The sequence below is a fragment of the Salvelinus fontinalis genome, chromosome 1 (assembly GCF_029448725.1).
Source record: "Salvelinus fontinalis isolate EN_2023a chromosome 1, ASM2944872v1, whole genome shotgun sequence".
NCBI lineage: Eukaryota > Metazoa > Chordata > Actinopteri > Salmoniformes > Salmonidae > Salvelinus > Salvelinus fontinalis.
Genome location: NC_074665.1, coordinates 94,253,621 through 94,272,128, shown reverse-complemented (window position 1 = coordinate 94,272,128; position 18,508 = coordinate 94,253,621). Strand labels below are relative to the sequence as shown.

At 48.3% G+C, this 18,508-nt stretch overlaps 1 protein-coding gene across 1 annotated transcript in view; it reads right to left on the bottom strand.

Moving 5' to 3' along the window:
• jmjd1cb (jumonji domain containing 1Cb) overlaps positions 1-18,508 on the bottom strand; it is a 341,652-nt gene that overhangs the window by 32,864 nt on the left and 290,280 nt on the right. Inside the window, exons 22-23 of the mRNA XM_055936592.1 lie at positions 15,244-15,412; positions 437-527 (exon numbers count right to left, since the gene is read on the bottom strand). Of these exons, the coding sequence (XP_055792567.1) occupies positions 437-527; positions 15,244-15,412 (260 nt within the window). The remainder of the gene's footprint in view (positions 1-436; positions 528-15,243; positions 15,413-18,508) is intronic.

Here is an 18,508-nt window from a genome sequence, read left to right as displayed (position 1 = left end):
CCTGGACCTACTGGACCTACTGGACCTACTGCCCAGACACACCAGTAGACGGTGGAGAATCCCCATGGTTATGGCTATGATGAGTTGACCTGGACCTACTGGACCTACTGCCCAGACACACCAGTAGACGGTGCAGAATCCCCATGGTTATGGCTATGATGAGTTGACCTGGACCTACTGGACCTACTGAACCTACTGGACCTACTGCCCAGACACACCAGTAGACGGTGCAGAATCCCCATGGTTATGGCTATGATGAGTTGACCTGGACCTACTGGACCTACTGCCCAGACACACCAGTAGACGGTGCAGAATCCCCATGGTTATGGCTATGATGAGTTGACCTGGACCTACTGGACCTACTGGACCTACTGCCCAGACACACCAGTAGACGGTGCAGAATCCCCATGGTTATGGCTATGATGAGTTGACCTACCTGGAAGGCATCAGGGCCATGAACTCCTCTCCTGACGGCCAGTCCTTCAGCCTGTACACCACGGTGTCTCCGTCTTTAGACTTGGGTCTCTCTGAGAGCGGGGACACAGGTGACAACACAGGAGACTTTAGTAAGAGTATAGAGCGGGGAAAGATGCTTTCCTGTAAACATTAACATAATCAATACATTGGTATTATAACTCATATTGTCAATTACACCATACACTGCTTTCCTCAGGAACATGTCAAGTCCAAGATGGACAAAGGGGGCGATGTTGAGGCTGTGTTTTCTGGACCTACGGAAGGCTTTTGATACAGATTAACCATCAGGTTGTCCAAGTTCAACTCCCCCCGATGCCTTGAGATGGATGAAATCCTACCTCGAAGGCAGAACTCAGTGTGTCAGAGTGAGCAATGAGCTGTCGCCCCACTCTTAGCTATGATGTGGGCGTGCCCCAAGGGTCAGTACTGGGGCCCCTCCTGTTCAGCCTGTACATTAACGATCTGCCTTCTGTCTGTAGTTCAGCCTGTACATTAATGATCTGCCTTCTGTCTGTAGTTCAGCCTGTACATTAATGATCTGCCTTCTGTCTGTAGTTCAGCCTGTACATTAATGATCTGCCTTCTGTCTGTAGTTCAGCCTGTACATTAATGATCTGCCTTCTGTCTGTAGTTCAGCCTGTACATTAACGATCTGCCTTCTGTCTGTAGTTCAGCCTGTACATTAACGATCTGCCTTCTGTCTGTAGTTCAGCCTGTACATTAACGATCTGCCTTCTGTCTGTAGTTCAGCCTGTACAATAATGATCTGCCTTCTGTCTGTACTGGGTCTGTAGTTCAGCCTGTACATTAATGATCTGCCTTCTGTCTGTACTGGGTCTGTAGTTCAGCCTGTACATTAATGATCTGCCTTCTGTCTGTACTGGGTCTGTAGTTCAGCCTGTACAATAATGATCTGGCTTCTGTCTGTACTGGGTCTGTAGTTCAGCCTGTACAATAATGATCTGGCTTCTGTCTGTACTGGGTCTGTAGTTCAGCCCGTACATTAATGATCTGCCTTCTGTCTGTACTGGGTCTGTAGTTCAAATGTATGCAGATGATACAGTGATATATGTGCAAAGAGCAAACAACAAGCTGCACAAGAACTCACTACTGTAATGTCCAGGTTACAAAGTGCCTCAGTGACTCACTACTGTAATGGTCCAGGTTACAAAGTGGCTCAGTGACTCACTACTGTAATGGTCAAGGTTACAAAGTGCCTCAGTGACTCACTACTGTAATGGTCCAGGTTACAAAGTGACTCACTACTGTAATGGTCCAGGTTACAAAGTGACTCAGTGACTCACTACTGTAATGGTCCAGGTTACAAAGTGGCTCAGTGACTCACTACTGTAATGGTCCAGGTTACAAAGTGGCTCAGTGACTCACTACTGTAATGGTCCAGGTTACAAAGTGACTCAGTGACCCACTACTGTAATAGTCCAGGTTACAAAGTGGCTCAGTGACTCACTACTGTAATGGTCCAGGTTACAAAGTGGCTCAGTGACTCACTACTGTAATGGTCCAGGGTACAAAGTGGCTCAGTGACTCACTACTGTAATGGTCCAGGTTACAAAGTGACTCAGTGACTCACTACTGTAATGGTCCAGGTTACAAAGTGGCTCAGTGACTCACTACTGTAATGGTCCAGGGTACAAAGTGGCTCAGTGACTCACTACTGTAATGGTCCAGGGTACAAAGTGGCTCAGTGACTCACTACTGTAATGGTCCAGGTTACAAAGTGACTCAGTGACTCACTACTGTAATGGTCCAGGTTACAAAGTGACTCACTACTGTAATGGTCCAGGTTACAAAGTGACTCAGTGACTCACTACTGTAATGGTCCAGGTTACAAAGTGACTCAGTGACCCACTACTGTAATGGTCCAGGTTACAAAGTGGCTCAGTGACTCACTACTGTAATGGTCCAGGTTACAAAGTGACTCACTACTGTAATGGTCCAGGTTACCAAGTGGCTCAGTGACTCACTACTTTAATGGTCCAGGTTACAAAGTGACTCAGTACTGTAATGGTCCAGGTTACAAAGTGACTCAGTGACTCACTACTGTAATGGTCCAGGTTACAAAGTGACTCACTACTGTAATGGTCCAGGTTACAAAGTGACTCAGTGACTCACTGCTGTAATGGTCCAGGTTACAAAGTGGCTCACTACTGTAATGGTCCAGGTTACAAAGTGACTCAGTGACTCACTACTGTAATGGTCCAGGTTACAAAGTGACTCAGTGACTCACTACTGTAATGGTCCAGGTTACAAAGTGACTCACTACTGTAATGGTCCAGGTTACAAAGTGACTCAGTGACTCACTACTGTAATGGTCCAGGTTACAAAGTGGCTCACTATTGTAATGGTCCAGGTTACAAAGTGGCTCAGGACTCACTACTGTAATGGTCCAGGTTACAAAGTGGCTCAGTGACTCACTACTGTAATGGTCCAGGTTACAAAGTGGCTCAGTGACTCACTACTGTAATGGTCCAGGTTACAAAGTGACTCACTACTGTAATGGTCCAGGTTACCAAGTGGCTCAGTGACTCACTACTTTAATGGTCCAGGTTACAAAGTGACTCAGTGACTCACTACTGTAATGGTCCAGGTTACAAAGTGACTCAGTGACTCACTACTGTAATGGTCCAGGTTACAAAGTGACTCACTACTGTAATGGTCCAGGTTACAAAGTGACTCAGTGACTCACTGCTGTAATGGTCCAGGTTACAAAGTGGCTCACTACTGTAATGGTCCAGGTTACAAAGTGACTCAGTGACTCACTACTGTAATGGTCCAGGTTACAAAGTGACTCAGTGACTCACTACTGTAATGGTCCAGGTTACAAAGTGACTCACTACTGTAATGGTCCAGGTTACAAAGTGACTCAGTGACTCACTACTGTAATGGTCCAGGTTACAAAGTGGCTCAGTGACTCACTACTGTAATGGTCCAGGTTACAAAGTGGCTCAGTGACTCACTACTGTAATGGTCCAGGTTACAAAGTGACTCAGTGACTCACTACTGTAATGGTCCAGGTTACAAAGTTGCTCAGTGACTCACTACTGTAATGGTCCAGGTTACAAAGTTGCTCAGTGACTCACTACTGTAATGGTCCAGGTTACAAAATGGCTCAGTGACTCACTACTGTAACGGTCCAGGTTACAAAGTGACTCAGTGACCCACTACTGTAATGGTCCAGGTTACAAAGTGACTCAGTGACTCACTACTGTAATGGTCCAGGTTACAAAGTGGCTCAGTGACTCACTACTGTAACGGTCCAGGTTACAAAGTGGCTCAGTGACTCACTACTGTAATGGTCCAGGTTTACAAAGTGGCTCAGTGGCTCACTACTGTAATGGTCCAGGTTACATAGTGGCTCAGTGACTCACTACTGTAATGGACCAGGTTACAAAGTGACTCAGTGACTCACTACTGTAATGGTCCAGGTTACAAAGTGTCTCAGTGACTCACTACTGTAATGGACCAGGATACAAAGTGGCTCACTACTGTAATGGTCCAGGTTACAAAGTGGCTCGGTAACTCACTACTGTAATGGTCCAGGTTACAAAGTGGCTCAGTGACTCACTACTGTAATGGTCCAGGTTACAAAGTGACTCAGTGACTCACTACTGTAATGGTCCAGGTTACAAAGTGACTCAGTGACTCACTACTGTAATGGTCCAGGTTACAAAGTGGCTCACTACTGTAATGGTCTAGGGTACAAAGTGGCTCAGTGACTCACTACTGTAATGGTCAAGGTTACAAAGTGGCTCACTACTGTAATGGTCCAGGTTACAAAGTGGCTCAGTGACTCACTACTGTAATGGTCCAGGTTACAAAGTGGCTCAGTGACTCACTACTATAATGGTCCAGGTTACAAAGTGACTCAGTGACTCACTACTGTAATGGTCCAGGTTACAAAGTGGCTCAGTGACTCACTACTGTAATGGTCCAGGTTACAAAGTGGCTCAGTGACTCACTACTGTAATGGACCAGGTTACAAAGTGGCTCAGTGACTCACTACTGTAATGGTCCAGGTTACAAAGTAGCTCAGTGACTCACTACTGTAATGGTCCAGGTTACAAAGTGGCTTAGTGACTCACTACTGTAATGGACCAGGATTAAAAGTGGCTCACTACTGTAATGTCCAGGTTACAAAGTGTCTCAGTGACTCACTACTGTAATGGTCCAGGTTACAAAGTGGCTCAGTGACTCACTACTGTAATGGTCCAGGTTACAAAGTGGCTCAGTGACTCACTACTGTAATGGTCCAGGTTACAAAGTGGCTAAGTGACTCACTACTGTAATGGTCCAGGTTACAAAGTGGCTCAGTGACTCACTACTGTAATGGTCCAGGTTACAAAGTGTCTCAGTGACTCACTACTGTAATGGACCAGGTTACAAAGTGGCTCAGTAACTCACTACTGTAATGGTCCAGGTTACAAAGTGGCTCAGTGACTCACTACTGTAATGGTCCAGGTTACAAAGTGGCTCAGTGACTAACTATTGTAATGGTCCAGGTTACAAAGTGGCTCAGTGACTCACTACTGTAATGGTCCAGGTTACAAAGTGGCTCAGTGACTCACTACTGTAATGGTCCAGGTTACAAAGTGGCTCAGTAACTCACTACTGTAATGGTCCAGGTTACAAAGTGGCTCAGTGACTCACTACTGTAATGGTCCAGGTTACAAAGTGACTCAGTGACTCACTACTGTAACGGTCCAGGTTACAAAGTGGCTCAGTGACTCACTACTGTAATGGTCCAGGATACAAAGTGGCTCACTACTTTAATGGTCCAGGTTACAAAGTGACTCAGTGACTCACTACTGTAATGGTCCAGGTTACAAAGTGGCTCACTACTGTAATGGTCCAGGTTACAAAGTGGCTCAGTGACTCACTACTGTAATGGACCAGGATACAAAGTGGCTCACTACTGTAATGGTCCAGGTTACAAAGTGACTCAGTGACTCACTACTGTAATGGTCCAGGTTACAAAGTGGCTCAGTGACTCACTACTGTAACGGTCCAGGTTACAAAGTGGCTCAGTGACTCACTACTGTAATGGTCCAGGTTTACAAAGTGGCTCAGTGGCTCACTACTATAATGGTCCAGGTTACAAAGTGGCTCAGTGACTCACTACTGTAATGGTCCAGGTTACAAAGTGTCTCAGTGACTCACTACTGTAATGGACCAGGATACAAAGTGGCTCACTACTGTAATGGTCCAGGTTACAAAGTGGCTCAGTGACTCACTACTGTAATGGTCCAGGATACATAGTGGCTCAGTGACTCACTACTGTAATGGTCCAGGTTACAAAGTGACTCAGTGACTCACTACTGCAATGGTCCAGGTTACAAAGTGGCTCAGTGACTCACTACTGTAATGGTCCAGGTTACAAAGTGGCTCATTGACTCACTACTGTAATGGTCCAGGTTACAAAGTGGCTCAGTGACTCACTACTGTAATGGTCCAGGTTACAAAGTGGCTCAGTGACTCACTACTGTAATGGTCCAGGTTACAAAGTGGCTCAGTGACTCACTACTGTAATGGTCCAGGTTACAAAGTGGCTCAGTGACTCACTACTGTAATGGTCCAGGTTACAAAGTGGCTCAGTGACTCACTACTGTAATGGTCCAGGTTACAAAGTGACTCAGTGACTCACTACTGTAATGGACCAGGTTACAAAGTGGCTCAGTGACTCACTACTGTAATGGTCCAGGTTACAAAGTGGCTCAGTGACTCACTACTGTAATGGTCCAGGTTACATAGTGACTCACTACTGTAATGGTCCAGGTTACAAAGTGACTCACTACTGTAATGGTCCAGGTTACAAAGTGGCTCAGTGACTCACTACTGTAATGGTCCAGGTTACAAAGTGGCTCAGTGACTCACTACTGTAATGGTCCAGGTTACAAAGTGGCTCAGTGACTCACTACTATAATGGTCCAGGTTACAAAGTGGCTCAGTGACTCACTACTGTAATGGTCCAGGTTACAAAGTGGCTCAGTGACCCACTACTGTAATGGACCAGGATACAAAGTGGCTCACTACTGTAATGGTCCAGGTTACAAAGTGGCTCAGTGACTCACTACTGTAATGGTCCAGGTTACAAAGTGGCTCAGTGACTCACTACTGTAATGGTCCAGGTTACAAAGTGACTCACTACTGTAATGGTCCAGGTTACAAAGTGGCTCAGTGACTCACTACTGTAATGGTCCAGGTTACAAAGTGGCTCAGTGACTCACTACTGTAATGGTCCAGGTTACAAAGTGGCTCAGTGACTCACTACTGTAATGGACCAGGTTACAAAGTGGTTAAGTGACTCACTACTGTAATGGTCCAGGTTACAAAGTGGCTCAGTGACTCACTACTGTAATGGTCCAGGTTACAAAGTGGCTCAGTGACTCACTACTGTAATGGTCCAGGTTACAAAGTGGCTCAGTGACTCAGTGACTCACTACAGTAATGGTCCAGGTTACATAGTGACTCAGTGACTCACTACTGTAATGGTCCAGGTTACAAAGTGGCTCAGTGACTCACTACTGTAATGGTCCAGGTTACAAAGTGGCTCAGTGACTCACTACTGTAATGGTCCAGGTTACAAAGTTGCTCAGTGACTCACTACTGTAATGGTCCAGGTTACAAAGTTGCTCAGTGACTCACTACTGTAATGGTCCAGGTTACAAAATGGCTCAGTGACTCACTACTGTAACGGTCCAGGTTACAAAGTGACTCAGTGACCCACTACTGTAATGGTCCAGGTTACAAAGTGACTCAGTGACTCACTACTGTAATGGTCCAGGTTACAAAGTGGCTCAGAGACTCACTACTGTAACGGTCCAGGTTACAAAGTGGCTCAGTGACTCACTACTGTAATGGTCCAGGTTTACAAAGTGGCTCAGTGGCTCACTACTGTAATGGTCCAGGTTACATAGTGGCTCAGTGACTCACTACTGTAATGGTCCAGGTTACAAAGTGTCTCAGTGACTCACTACTGTAATGGACCAGGATACAAAGTGGCTCACTACTGTAATGGTCCAGGTTACAAAGTGGCTCGGTAACTCACTACTGTAATGGTCCAGGTTACAAAGTGGCTCAGTGACTCACTACTGTAATGGTCCAGGTTACAAAGTGACTCAGTGGCTCACTACTGTAATGGTCTAGGGTACAAAGTGGCTCAGTGACTCACTACTGTAATGGTCAAGGTTACAAAGTGGCTCACTACTGTAATGGTCCAGGTTACAAAGTGGCTCAGTGACTCACTACTGTAATGGTCCAGGTTACAAAGTGGCTCAGTGACTCACTACTATAATGGTCCAGGTTACAAAGTGACTCAGTGACTCACTACTGTAATGGTCCAGGTTACAAAGTGGCTCAGTGACTCACTACTGTAATGGTCCAGGTTACAAAGTGGCTCAGTGACACACTACTGTAATGGACCAGGTTACAAAGTGGCTCAGTGACTCACTACTGTAATGGTCCAGGTTACAAAGTGGCTCAGTGACTCACTACTGTAATGGTCCAGGTTACAAAGTGGCTTAGTGACTCACTACTGTAATGGACCAGGATTAAAAGTGGCTCACTACTGTAATGGTCCAGGTTACAAAGTGGCTCAGTGACTCACTACTGTAATGGTCCAGGTTACAAAGTGGCTCAGTGACTCACTACTGTAATGGTCCAGGTTACAAAGTGGCTCAGTGACTCACTACTGTAATGGTCCAGGTTACAAAGTGGCTAAGTGACTCACTACTGTAATGGTCCAGGTTACAAAGTGGCTCAGTGACTCACTACTGTAATGGTCCAGGTTACAAAGTGGCTCAGTGACTCACTACTGTAATGGACCAGGTTACAAAGTGGCTCAGTAACTCACTACTGTAATGGTCCAGGTTACAAAGTGGCTCAGTGACTCACTACTGTAATGGTCCAGGTTACAAAGTGGCTCAGTGACTAACTATTGTAATGGTCCAGGTTACAAAGTGGCTCAGTGACTCACTACTGTAATGGTCCAGGTTACAAAGTGGCTCAGTGACTCACTACTGTAATGGTCCAGGTTACAAAGTGGCTCAGTGACTCACTACTGTAATGGTCCAGGTTACAAAGTGGCTCAGTGACTCACTACTGTAATGGTCCAGGTTACAAAGTTGCTCAGTGACTCACTACTGTAATGGTCCAGGTTACAAAGTTGCTCAGTGACTCACTACTGTAATGGTCCAGGTTACAAAATGGCTCAGTGACTCACTACTGTAACGGTCCAGGTTACAAAGTGACTCAGTGACCCACTACTGTAATGGTCCAGGTTACAAAGTGACTCAGTGACTCACTACTGTAATGGTCCAGGTTACAAAGTGGCTCAGTGACTCACTACTGTAATGGTCCAGGTTACAAAGTGTCTCAGTGACTCACTACTGTAATGGACCAGGATACAAAGTGGCTCACTACTGTAATGGTCCAGGTTACAAAGTGGCTCGGTAACTCACTACTGTAATGGTCCAGGTTACAAAGTGGCTCAGTGACTCACTACTGTAATGGTCCAGGTTACAAAGTGACTCAGTGACTCACTACTGTAATGGTCCAGGTTACAAAGTGACTCAGTGACTCACTACTGTAATGGTCCAGGTTACAAAGTGGCTCACTACTGTAATGGTCTAGGGTACAAAGTGGCTCAGTGACTCACTACTGTAATGGTCCAGGTTACAAAGTGGCTCACTACTGTAATGGTCCAGGTTACAAAGTGGCTCAGTGACTCACTACTGTAATGGTCCAGGTTACAAAGTGTCTCAGTGACTCACTACTGTAATGGACCAGGATACAAAGTGGCTCACTACTGTAATGGTCCAGGTTACAAAGTGGCTCAGTGACTCACTACTGTAATGGTCCAGGATACATAGTGGCTCAGTGACTCACTACTGTAATGGTCCAGGTTACAAAGTGACTCAGTGACTCACTACTGCAATGGTCCAGGTTACAAAGTGGCTCAGTGACTCACTACTGTAATGGTCCAGGTTACAAAGTGGCTCATTGACTCACTACTGTAATGGTCCAGGTTACAAAGTGGCTCAGTGACTCACTACTGTAATGGTCCAGGTTACAAAGTGGCTCAGTGACTCACTACTGTAATGGTCCAGATTACAAAGTGGCTCGGTAACTCACTACTGTAATGGTCCAGGTTACAAAGTGGCTCAGTGACTCACTACTGTAATGGTCCAGGTTACAAAGTGACTCAGTGACTCACTACTGTAATGGTCCAGGTTACAAAGTGACTCAGTGACTCACTACTGTAATGGTCCAGGTTACAAAGTGGCTCACTACTGTAATGGTCTAGGGTACAAAGTGGCTCAGTGACTCACTACTGTAATGGTCCAGGTTACAAAGTGGCTCACTACTGTAATGGTCCAGGTTACAAAGTGGCTCAGTGACTCACTACTGTAATGGTCCAGGTTACAAAGTGTCTCAGTGACTCACTACTGTAATGGACCAGGATACAAAGTGGCTCACTACTGTAATGGTCCAGGTTACAAAGTGGCTCAGTGACTCACTACTGTAATGGTCCAGGATACATAGTGGCTCAGTGACTCACTACTGTAATGGTCCAGGTTACAAAGTGACTCAGTGACTCACTACTGCAATGGTCCAGGTTACAAAGTGGCTCAGTGACTCACTACTGTAATGGTCCAGGTTACAAAGTGGCTCATTGACTCACTACTGTAATGGTCCAGGTTACAAAGTGGCTCAGTGACTCACTACTGTAATGGTCCAGGTTACAAAGTGGCTCAGTGACTCACTACTGTAATGGTCCAGGTTACAAAGTGGCTCAGTGACTCACTACTGTAATGGTCCAGGTTACAAAGTGGCTCAGTGACTCACTACTGTAATGGTCCAGGTTACAAAGTGGCTCAGTGACTCACTACTGTAATGGTCCAGGTTACAAAGTGGCTCAGTGACTCACTACTGTAATGGTCCAGGTTACAAAGTGACTCAGTGACTCACTACTGTAATGGACCAGGTTACAAAGTGGCTCAGTGACTCACTACTGTAATGGTCCAGGTTACAAAGTGGCTCAGTGACTCACTACTGTAATGGTCCAGGTTACATAGTGACTCACTACTGTAATGGTCCAGGTTACAAAGTGACTCACTACTGTAATGGTCCAGGTTACAAAGTGGCTCAGTGACTCACTACTGTAATGGTCCAGGTTACAAAGTGGCTCAGTGACTCACTACTGTAATGGTCCAGGTTACAAAGTGGCTCAGTGACTCACTACTATAATGGTCCAGGTTACAAAGTGGCTCAGTGACTCACTACTGTAATGGTCCAGGTTACAAAGTGGCTCAGTGACCCACTACTGTAATGGACCAGGATACAAAGTGGCTCACTACTGTAATGGTCCAGGTTACAAAGTGGCTCAGTGACTCACTACTGTAATGGTCCAGGTTACAAAGTGGCTCAGTGACTCACTACTGTAATGGTCCAGGTTACAAAGTGACTCAGTGACTCACTACTGTAATGGTCCAGGTTACAAAGTGGCTCAGTGACTCACTACTGTAATGGTCCAGGTTACAAAGTGGCTCAGTGACTCACTACTGTAATGGTCCAGGTTACAAAGTGGCTCAGTGACTCACTACTGTAATGGACCAGGTTACAAAGTGGTTAAGTGACTCACTACTGTAATGGTCCAGGTTACAAAGTGGCTCAGTGACTCACTACTGTAATGGTCCAGGTTACAAAGTGGCTCAGTGACTCACTACTGTAATGGTCCAGGTTACAAAGTGGCTCAGTGACTCAGTGACTCACTACAGTAATGGTCCAGGTTACATAGTGACTCAGTGACTCACTACTGTAATGGTCCAGGTTACAAAGTGGCTCAGCGACTCACTACTGTAATGGTCCAGGTTACAAAGTGGCTCAGTGACTCACTACTGTAATGGTCCAGGTTACAAAGTGACTCAGTGACTCACTACTGTAATGGACCAGGTTACAAAGTGGCTCAGTGACTCACTACTGTAATGGTCCAGGTTACAAAGTGGCTCAGTGACTCACTACTGTAATGGTCCAGGTTACATAGTGACTCACTACTGTAATGGTCCAGGTTACAAAGTGACTCACTACTGTAATGGTCCAGGTTACAAAGTGGCTCAGTGACTCACTACTGTAATGGTCCAGGTTACAAAGTGGCTCAGTGACTCACTACTGTAATGGTCCAGGTTACAAAGTGGCTCAGTGACTCACTACTATAATGGTCCAGGTTACAAAGTGGCTCAGTGACTCACTACTGTAATGGTCCAGGTTACAAAGTGGCTCAGTGACTCACTACTGTAATGGTCCAGGTTACAAAGTGGCTCAGTGACTCACTACTGTAATGGTCAAGGTAACAAAGTGACTCAGTGACTCACTACTGTAATGGTCCAGGTTACAAAGTGACTCAGTAACTAACTACTGTAATGGTCCAGGTTACAATGTGGCTCAGTGACTCACTACTGTAATGGTCCAGGTTACAAAGTGACTCACTACTGTAATGGTCCAGGTTACAAAGTGGCTCAGTGACTCACTACTGTAATGGTCCAGGTTACAAAGTGGCTCAGTGACCCACTACTGTAATGGACCAGGATACAAAGTGGCTCACTACTGTAATGGTCCAGGTTACAAAGTGGCTCAGTGACTCACTACTGTAATGGTCCAGGTTACAAAGTGGCTCAGTGACTCACTACTGTAATGGTCCAGGTTACAAAGTGGCTCAGTGACTCACTACTGTAATGGTCCAGGTTACAAAGTGGCTCAGTGACTCACTACTGTAATGGTCCAGGTTACAAAGTGGCTCAGTGACTCACTACTGTAATGGTCCAGGTTACAAAGTGGCTCAGTGACTCACTACTGTAATGGACCAGGTTACAAAGTGGTTAAGTGACTCACTACTGTAATGGTCCAGGTTACAAAGTGGCTCAGTGACTCACTACTGTAATGGTCCAGGTTACAAAGTGGCTCAGTGACTCACTACTGTAATGGTCCAGGTTACAAAGTGGCTCAGTGACTCACTACAGTAATGGTCCAGGTTACATAGTGACTCAGTGACTCACTACTGTAATGGTCCAGGTTACAAAGTGGCTCAGTGACTCACTACTGTAATGGTCCAGGTTACAAAGTGTCTCAGTGACTCACTACTGTAATGGTCCAGGTTACAAAGTGGCTCAGTGACTCACTACTGTAATGGTCCAGGTTACAAAATGACTCAGTGGCTCAGTGACTCACTACTGTAATGGTCCAGGTTACAAAGTGGCTCAGTGACTCACTACTGTAATGGTCCAGGTTACAAAGTGGCTCAGTGACTCAGTGACTCACTACAGTAATGGTCCAGGTTACATAGTGACTCAGTGACTCACTACTGTAATGGTCCAGGTTACAAAGTGGCTCAGTGACTCACTACTGTAATGGTCCAGGTTACAAAGTGGCTCAGTGACTCACTACTGTAATGGTCCAGGTTACAAAGTGACTCAGTGACTCACTACTGTAATGGACCAGGTTACAAAGTGGCTCAGTGACTCACTACTGTAATGGTCCAGGTTACAAAGTGGCTCAGTGACTCACTACTGTAATGGTCCAGGTTACATAGTGACTCACTACTGTAATGGTCCAGGTTACAAAGTGACTCACTACTGTAATGGTCCAGGTTACAAAGTGGCTCAGTGACTCACTACTGTAATGGTCCAGGTTACAAAGTGGCTCAGTGACTCACTACTGTAATGGTCCAGGTTACAAAGTGGCTCAGTGACTCACTACTATAATGGTCCAGGTTACAAAGTGGCTCAGTGACTCACTACTGTAATGGTCCAGGTTACAAAGTGGCTCAGTGACTCACTACTGTAATGGTCCAGGTTACAAAGTGGCTCAGTGACTCACTACTGTAATGGTCAAGGTAACAAAGTGACTCAGTGACTCACTACTGTAATGGTCCAGGTTACAAAGTGACTCAGTAACTAACTACTGTAATGGTCCAGGTTACAAAGTGGCTCAGTGACTCACTACTGTAATGGTCCAGGTTACAAAGTGACTCACTACTGTAATGGTCCAGGTTACAAAGTGGCTCAGTGACTCACTACTGTAATGGTCCAGGTTACAAAGTGGCTCAGTGACCCACTACTGTAATGGACCAGGATACAAAGTGGCTCACTACTGTAATGGTCCAGGTTACAAAGTGGCTCAGTGACTCACTACTGTAATGGTCCAGGTTACAAAGTGGCTCAGTGACTCACTACTGTAATGGTCCAGGTTACAAAGTGGCTCAGTGACTCACTACTGTAATGGTCCAGGTTACAAAGTGGCTCAGTGACTCACTACTGTAATGGTCCAGGTTACAAAGTGGCTCAGTGACTCACTACTGTAATGGTCCAGGTTACAAAGTGGCTCAGTGACTCACTACTGTAATGGACCAGGTTACAAAGTGGTTAAGTGACTCACTACTGTAATGGTCCAGGTTACAAAGTGGCTCAGTGACTCACTACTGTAATGGTCCAGGTTACAAAGTGGCTCAGTGACTCACTACTGTAATGGTCCAGGTTACAAAGTGGCTCAGTGACTCACTACAGTAATGGTCCAGGTTACATAGTGACTCAGTGACTCACTACTGTAATGGTCCAGGTTACAAAGTGGCTCAGTGACTCACTACTGTAATGGTCCAGGTTACAAAGTGTCTCAGTGACTCACTACTGTAATGGTCCAGGTTACAAAGTGGCTCAGTGACTCACTACTGTAATGGTCCAGGTTACAAAATGACTCAGTGGCTCAGTGACTCACTACTGTAATGGTCCAGGTTACAAAGTGACTCAGTGGCTCAGTGACTCACTACTGTAATGGTCCAGGTTACAAAATGACTCAGTGGCTCAGTGACTCACTACTGTAATGGTCCAGGTTACAAAGTGTCTCAGTGACTCACTACTGTAATGGTCCAGGTTACAAAGTGGCTCAGTGACTCACTACTGTAATGGTCCAGGTTACAAAGTGGCTCAGTGACTCACTACTGTAATGGTCCAGGTTACAAAGTGGCTCAGTGACTCACTACTGTAATGGTCCAGGTTACAAAATGACTCAGTGGCTCAGTGACTCACTACTGTAATGGTCCAGGTTACAAAGTGACTCAGTGGCTCAGTGACTCACTACTGTAATGGTCCAGGTTACAAAATGACTCAGTGGCTCAGTGACTCACTACTGTAATGGTCCAGGTTACAAAGTGTCTCAGTGACTCACTACTGTAATCTAATCGTCTTGCTTGTTCTATGTTGTCTGTATTCTACGTCTTGCTTGTTCTATGTTGCTCTGTCTGTATGCTACGTCTTGCTTGTTCTATGTTGAGGTCCTGGATCAATAACCAGATAAATGATGAAGACTACTCACTGGTGAGGTCCTGGATCAATAACCAGATAAATGATGAAGACTACTCACTGGTGAGGTCCTGGATCAATAACCAGATAAATGATGAAGACTACTCACTGGTGAGGTCCTGGATCAATAACCAGATAAATGATGAAGACTACTCACTGGTGAGGTCCTGGATCAATAACCAGATAAATGATGAAGACTACTCACTGGTGAGGTCCTGGATCAATAACCAGATAAATGATGAAGACTACTCACTGGTGAGGTCCTGGATCAATAACCAGATAAATGATGAAGACTACTCACTGGTGAGGTCCTGGATCAATAACCAGATAAATGATGAAGACTACTCACTGGTGAGGTCCTGGATCAATAACCAGATAAATGATGAAGACTACTCACTGGTGAGGTCTTCGAAGCCGTCCCAGAACTCGTTGATTCCAGAGTTGGAGACACGTCCATCTTTACAGTTCAGCAGGTCTCCCTGATGGTCAGCAAACTCCTGGTTGAAGCTGTCTGCCTTCCACAGAGCTGCGTTCAGAGGCTTATGGAGCCCAGTCACCAGGACCGGCTGGAGAAGACAAGACAGTACAGTAGTTGGGTGAAGATTTCAACGTTATAACGACATCAGGATTTACATTTTTTACAAAATGAGAAAATAAAAAACCTGCAGACCGCTCTTGCTAGTATCACTGCTCTTTAATAAAATGTACGTGCCGGCCTCACGGCCTTCGTCAGAGCTTTAGGTGCCGGCCTCACGGCCTTCGTCAGAGCTTTAGGTGCCGGCCTCACGGCCTTCGTCAGAGCTTTAGGTGCCGGCCTCACGGCCTTCGTCAGAGCTTTAGGTGCCGGCCTCACGGCCTTCGTCAGAGCTTTAGGTGCCGGCCTCACGGCCTTCGTCAGAGCTTTAGGTGCCGGCCTCACGGCCTTCGTCAGAGCTTTAGGTGCCGGCCTCACGGCCTTCGTCAGAGCTTTAGGTGCCGGCCTCACGGCCTTCGTCAGAGCTTTAGGTGCCGGCCTCACGGCCTTCGTCAGAGCTTTAGGTGCCGGCCTCACGGCCTTCGTCAGAGCTTTAGGTGCCGGCCTCACGGCCTTCGTCAGAGCTTTAGGTGCCGGCCTCACGGCCTTCGTCAGAGCTTTAGGTGCCGGCCTCACGGCCTTCGTCAGAGCTTTAGGTGCCGGCCTCACGGCCTTCGTCAGAGCTTTAGGTGCCGGCCTCACGGCCTTCGTCAGAGCTTTAGGTGCCGGCCTCACGGCCTTCGTCAGAGCTTTAGGTGCCGGCCTCACGGCCTTCGTCAGAGCTTTAGGTGCCGGCCTCACGGCCTTCGTCAGAGCTTTAGGTCCTGGCCTCCCGGCCTTCGTCAGAGCTTTAGGTGCCGGCCTCACGGCCTTCGTCAGAGCTTTAGGTGCCGGCCTCACGGCCTTCGTCAGAGCTTTAGGTGCCGGCCTCACGGCCTTCGTCAGAGCTTTAGGTGCCGGCCTCACGGCCTTCGTCAGAGCTCTGATACGTAAAGCTTATTAAAGAGCAGTGATACTGTCGAGGTCTCTCTACAGCCCGGTGGTCTCTACAGCCCGGTGGTCTCCACCGCTGCTCTCTCTACAGCCCGGTGGTCTCCACCGCTGCTCTCTCTACAGCCCGGTGGTCTCTACCGCTGCTCTCTACAGCCCGGTGGTCTCTACCGCTGCTCTCTCTACAGCCCGGTGGTCTCTACCGCTGCTCTCTCTACAGCCCGGTGGTCTCTACCGCTGCTCTCTCTACAGCCCGGTGGTCTCTACCGCTGCTCTCTCTACAGCCCGGTGGTCTCTACCGCTGCTCTCTCTACAGCCCGGTGGTCTCTACCGCTGCTCTCTCTACAGCCCGGTGGTCTCCACCGCTGCTCTCTCTACAGCCCGGTGGTCTCCACCGCTGCTCTCTCTACAGCCCGGTGGTCTCTACCGCTGCTCTCTCTACAGCCCGGTGGTCTCTACAGCCCGGTGGTCTCCACCGCTGCTCTCTCTACAGCCCGGTGGTCTCTACCGCTGCTCTCTCTACAGCCCGGTGGTCTCTACCGCTGCTCTCTCTACAGCCCGGTGGTCTCTACCGCTGCTCTCTCTACAGCCCGGTGGTCTCCACCGCTGCTCTCTCTACAGTCCGGTGGTCTCTACCGCTGCTCTCTCTACAGCCCGGTGGTCTCTACCGCTGCTCTCTCTACAGCCCGGTGGTCTCTACCGCTGCTCTCTCTACAGCCCGGTGGTCTCTACCGCTGCTCTCTCTACAGCCCGGTGGTCTCTACCGCTGCTCTCTCTACAGCCCGGTGGTCTCTACCGCTGCTCTCTCTACAGCCCGGTGGTCTCTACCGCTGCTCTCTCTACAGCCCGGTGGTCTCTACCGCTGCTCTCTCTACAGCCCGGTGGTCTCTACCGCTGCTCTCTCTACAGCCCGGTGGTCTCCACCGCTGCTCTCTCTACAGCCCGGTGGTCTCTACAGCCCGGTGGTCTCTACCGCTGCTCTCTCTACAGCCCGGTGGTCTCTACCGCTGCTCTCTCTACAGCCCGGTGGTCTCCACCGCTGCTCTCTCTACAGCCCGGTGGTCTCTACCGCTGCTCTCTCTACAGCCCGGTGGTCTCTACCGCTGCTCTCTCTACAGCCCGGTGGTCTCTACCGCTGCTCTCTCTACAGCCCGGTGGTCTCTACCGCTGCTCTCTCTACAGCCCGGTGGTCTCTACCGCTGCTCTCTCTACAGCCCGGTGGTCTCTACCGCTGCTCTCTCTACAGCCCGGTGGTCTCTACCGCTGCTCTCTCTACAGCCCGGTGGTCTCTACCGCTGCTCTCTCTACAGCCCGGTGGTCTCTACCGCTGCTCTCTCTACAGCCCGGTGGTCTCTACCGCTGCTCTCTCTACAGCCCGGTGGTCTCTACCGCTGCTCTCTCTACAGCCCGGTGGTCTCCACCGCTGCTCTCTCTACAGCCCGGTGGTCTCTACCGCTGCTCTCTCTACAGCCCGGTGGTCTCTACCGCTGCTCTCTCTACAGCCCGGTGGTCTCTACCGCTGCTCTCTCTACAGCCCGGTGGTCTCTACCGCTGCTTTCTCTACAGCCCGATGGTCTCCACCGCTGCTCTCTCTACAGCCCGGTGGTCTCTACAGCCCGGTGGTCTCCACCGCTGCTCTCTCTACAGCCCAGTGGTCTCTACAGCCCGGTGGTCTCCACCGCTGCTCTGTCTACAGCCCGGTGGTCTCTACAGCCCGGTGGTCTCCACCGCTGCTCTCTCTACAGCCCGGTGGTCTCCACCGCTGCTCTATCTACAGCCCGGTGGTCTCTACCGCTGCTCTCTCTACAGCCCGGTGGTCTCTACAGCCCGGTTATCTCCACCGCTGCTCTCTCTACAGCCCGGTGGTCTCTACGGCCCAGTGGTCTCTACAGCCCGGTGGTCTCCACCGCTGCTCTCTCTACAGCCCGGTGGTCTCTACCGCTGCTCTCTCTACAGCCCGGTGGTCTCTACAGCCCGGTTATCTCCACCGCTGCTCTCTCTACGGCCCGGTGGTCTCTACAGCCCGGTGGTCTCTACCGCTGCTCTCTCTACAGCCCGGTGGTCTCTACCGCTGCTCTCTCTACAGCCCGGTGGTCTCTACCGCTGCTCTCTCTACAGCCCGGTGGTCTCTACCGCTGCTCTCTCTACAGCCCGGTGG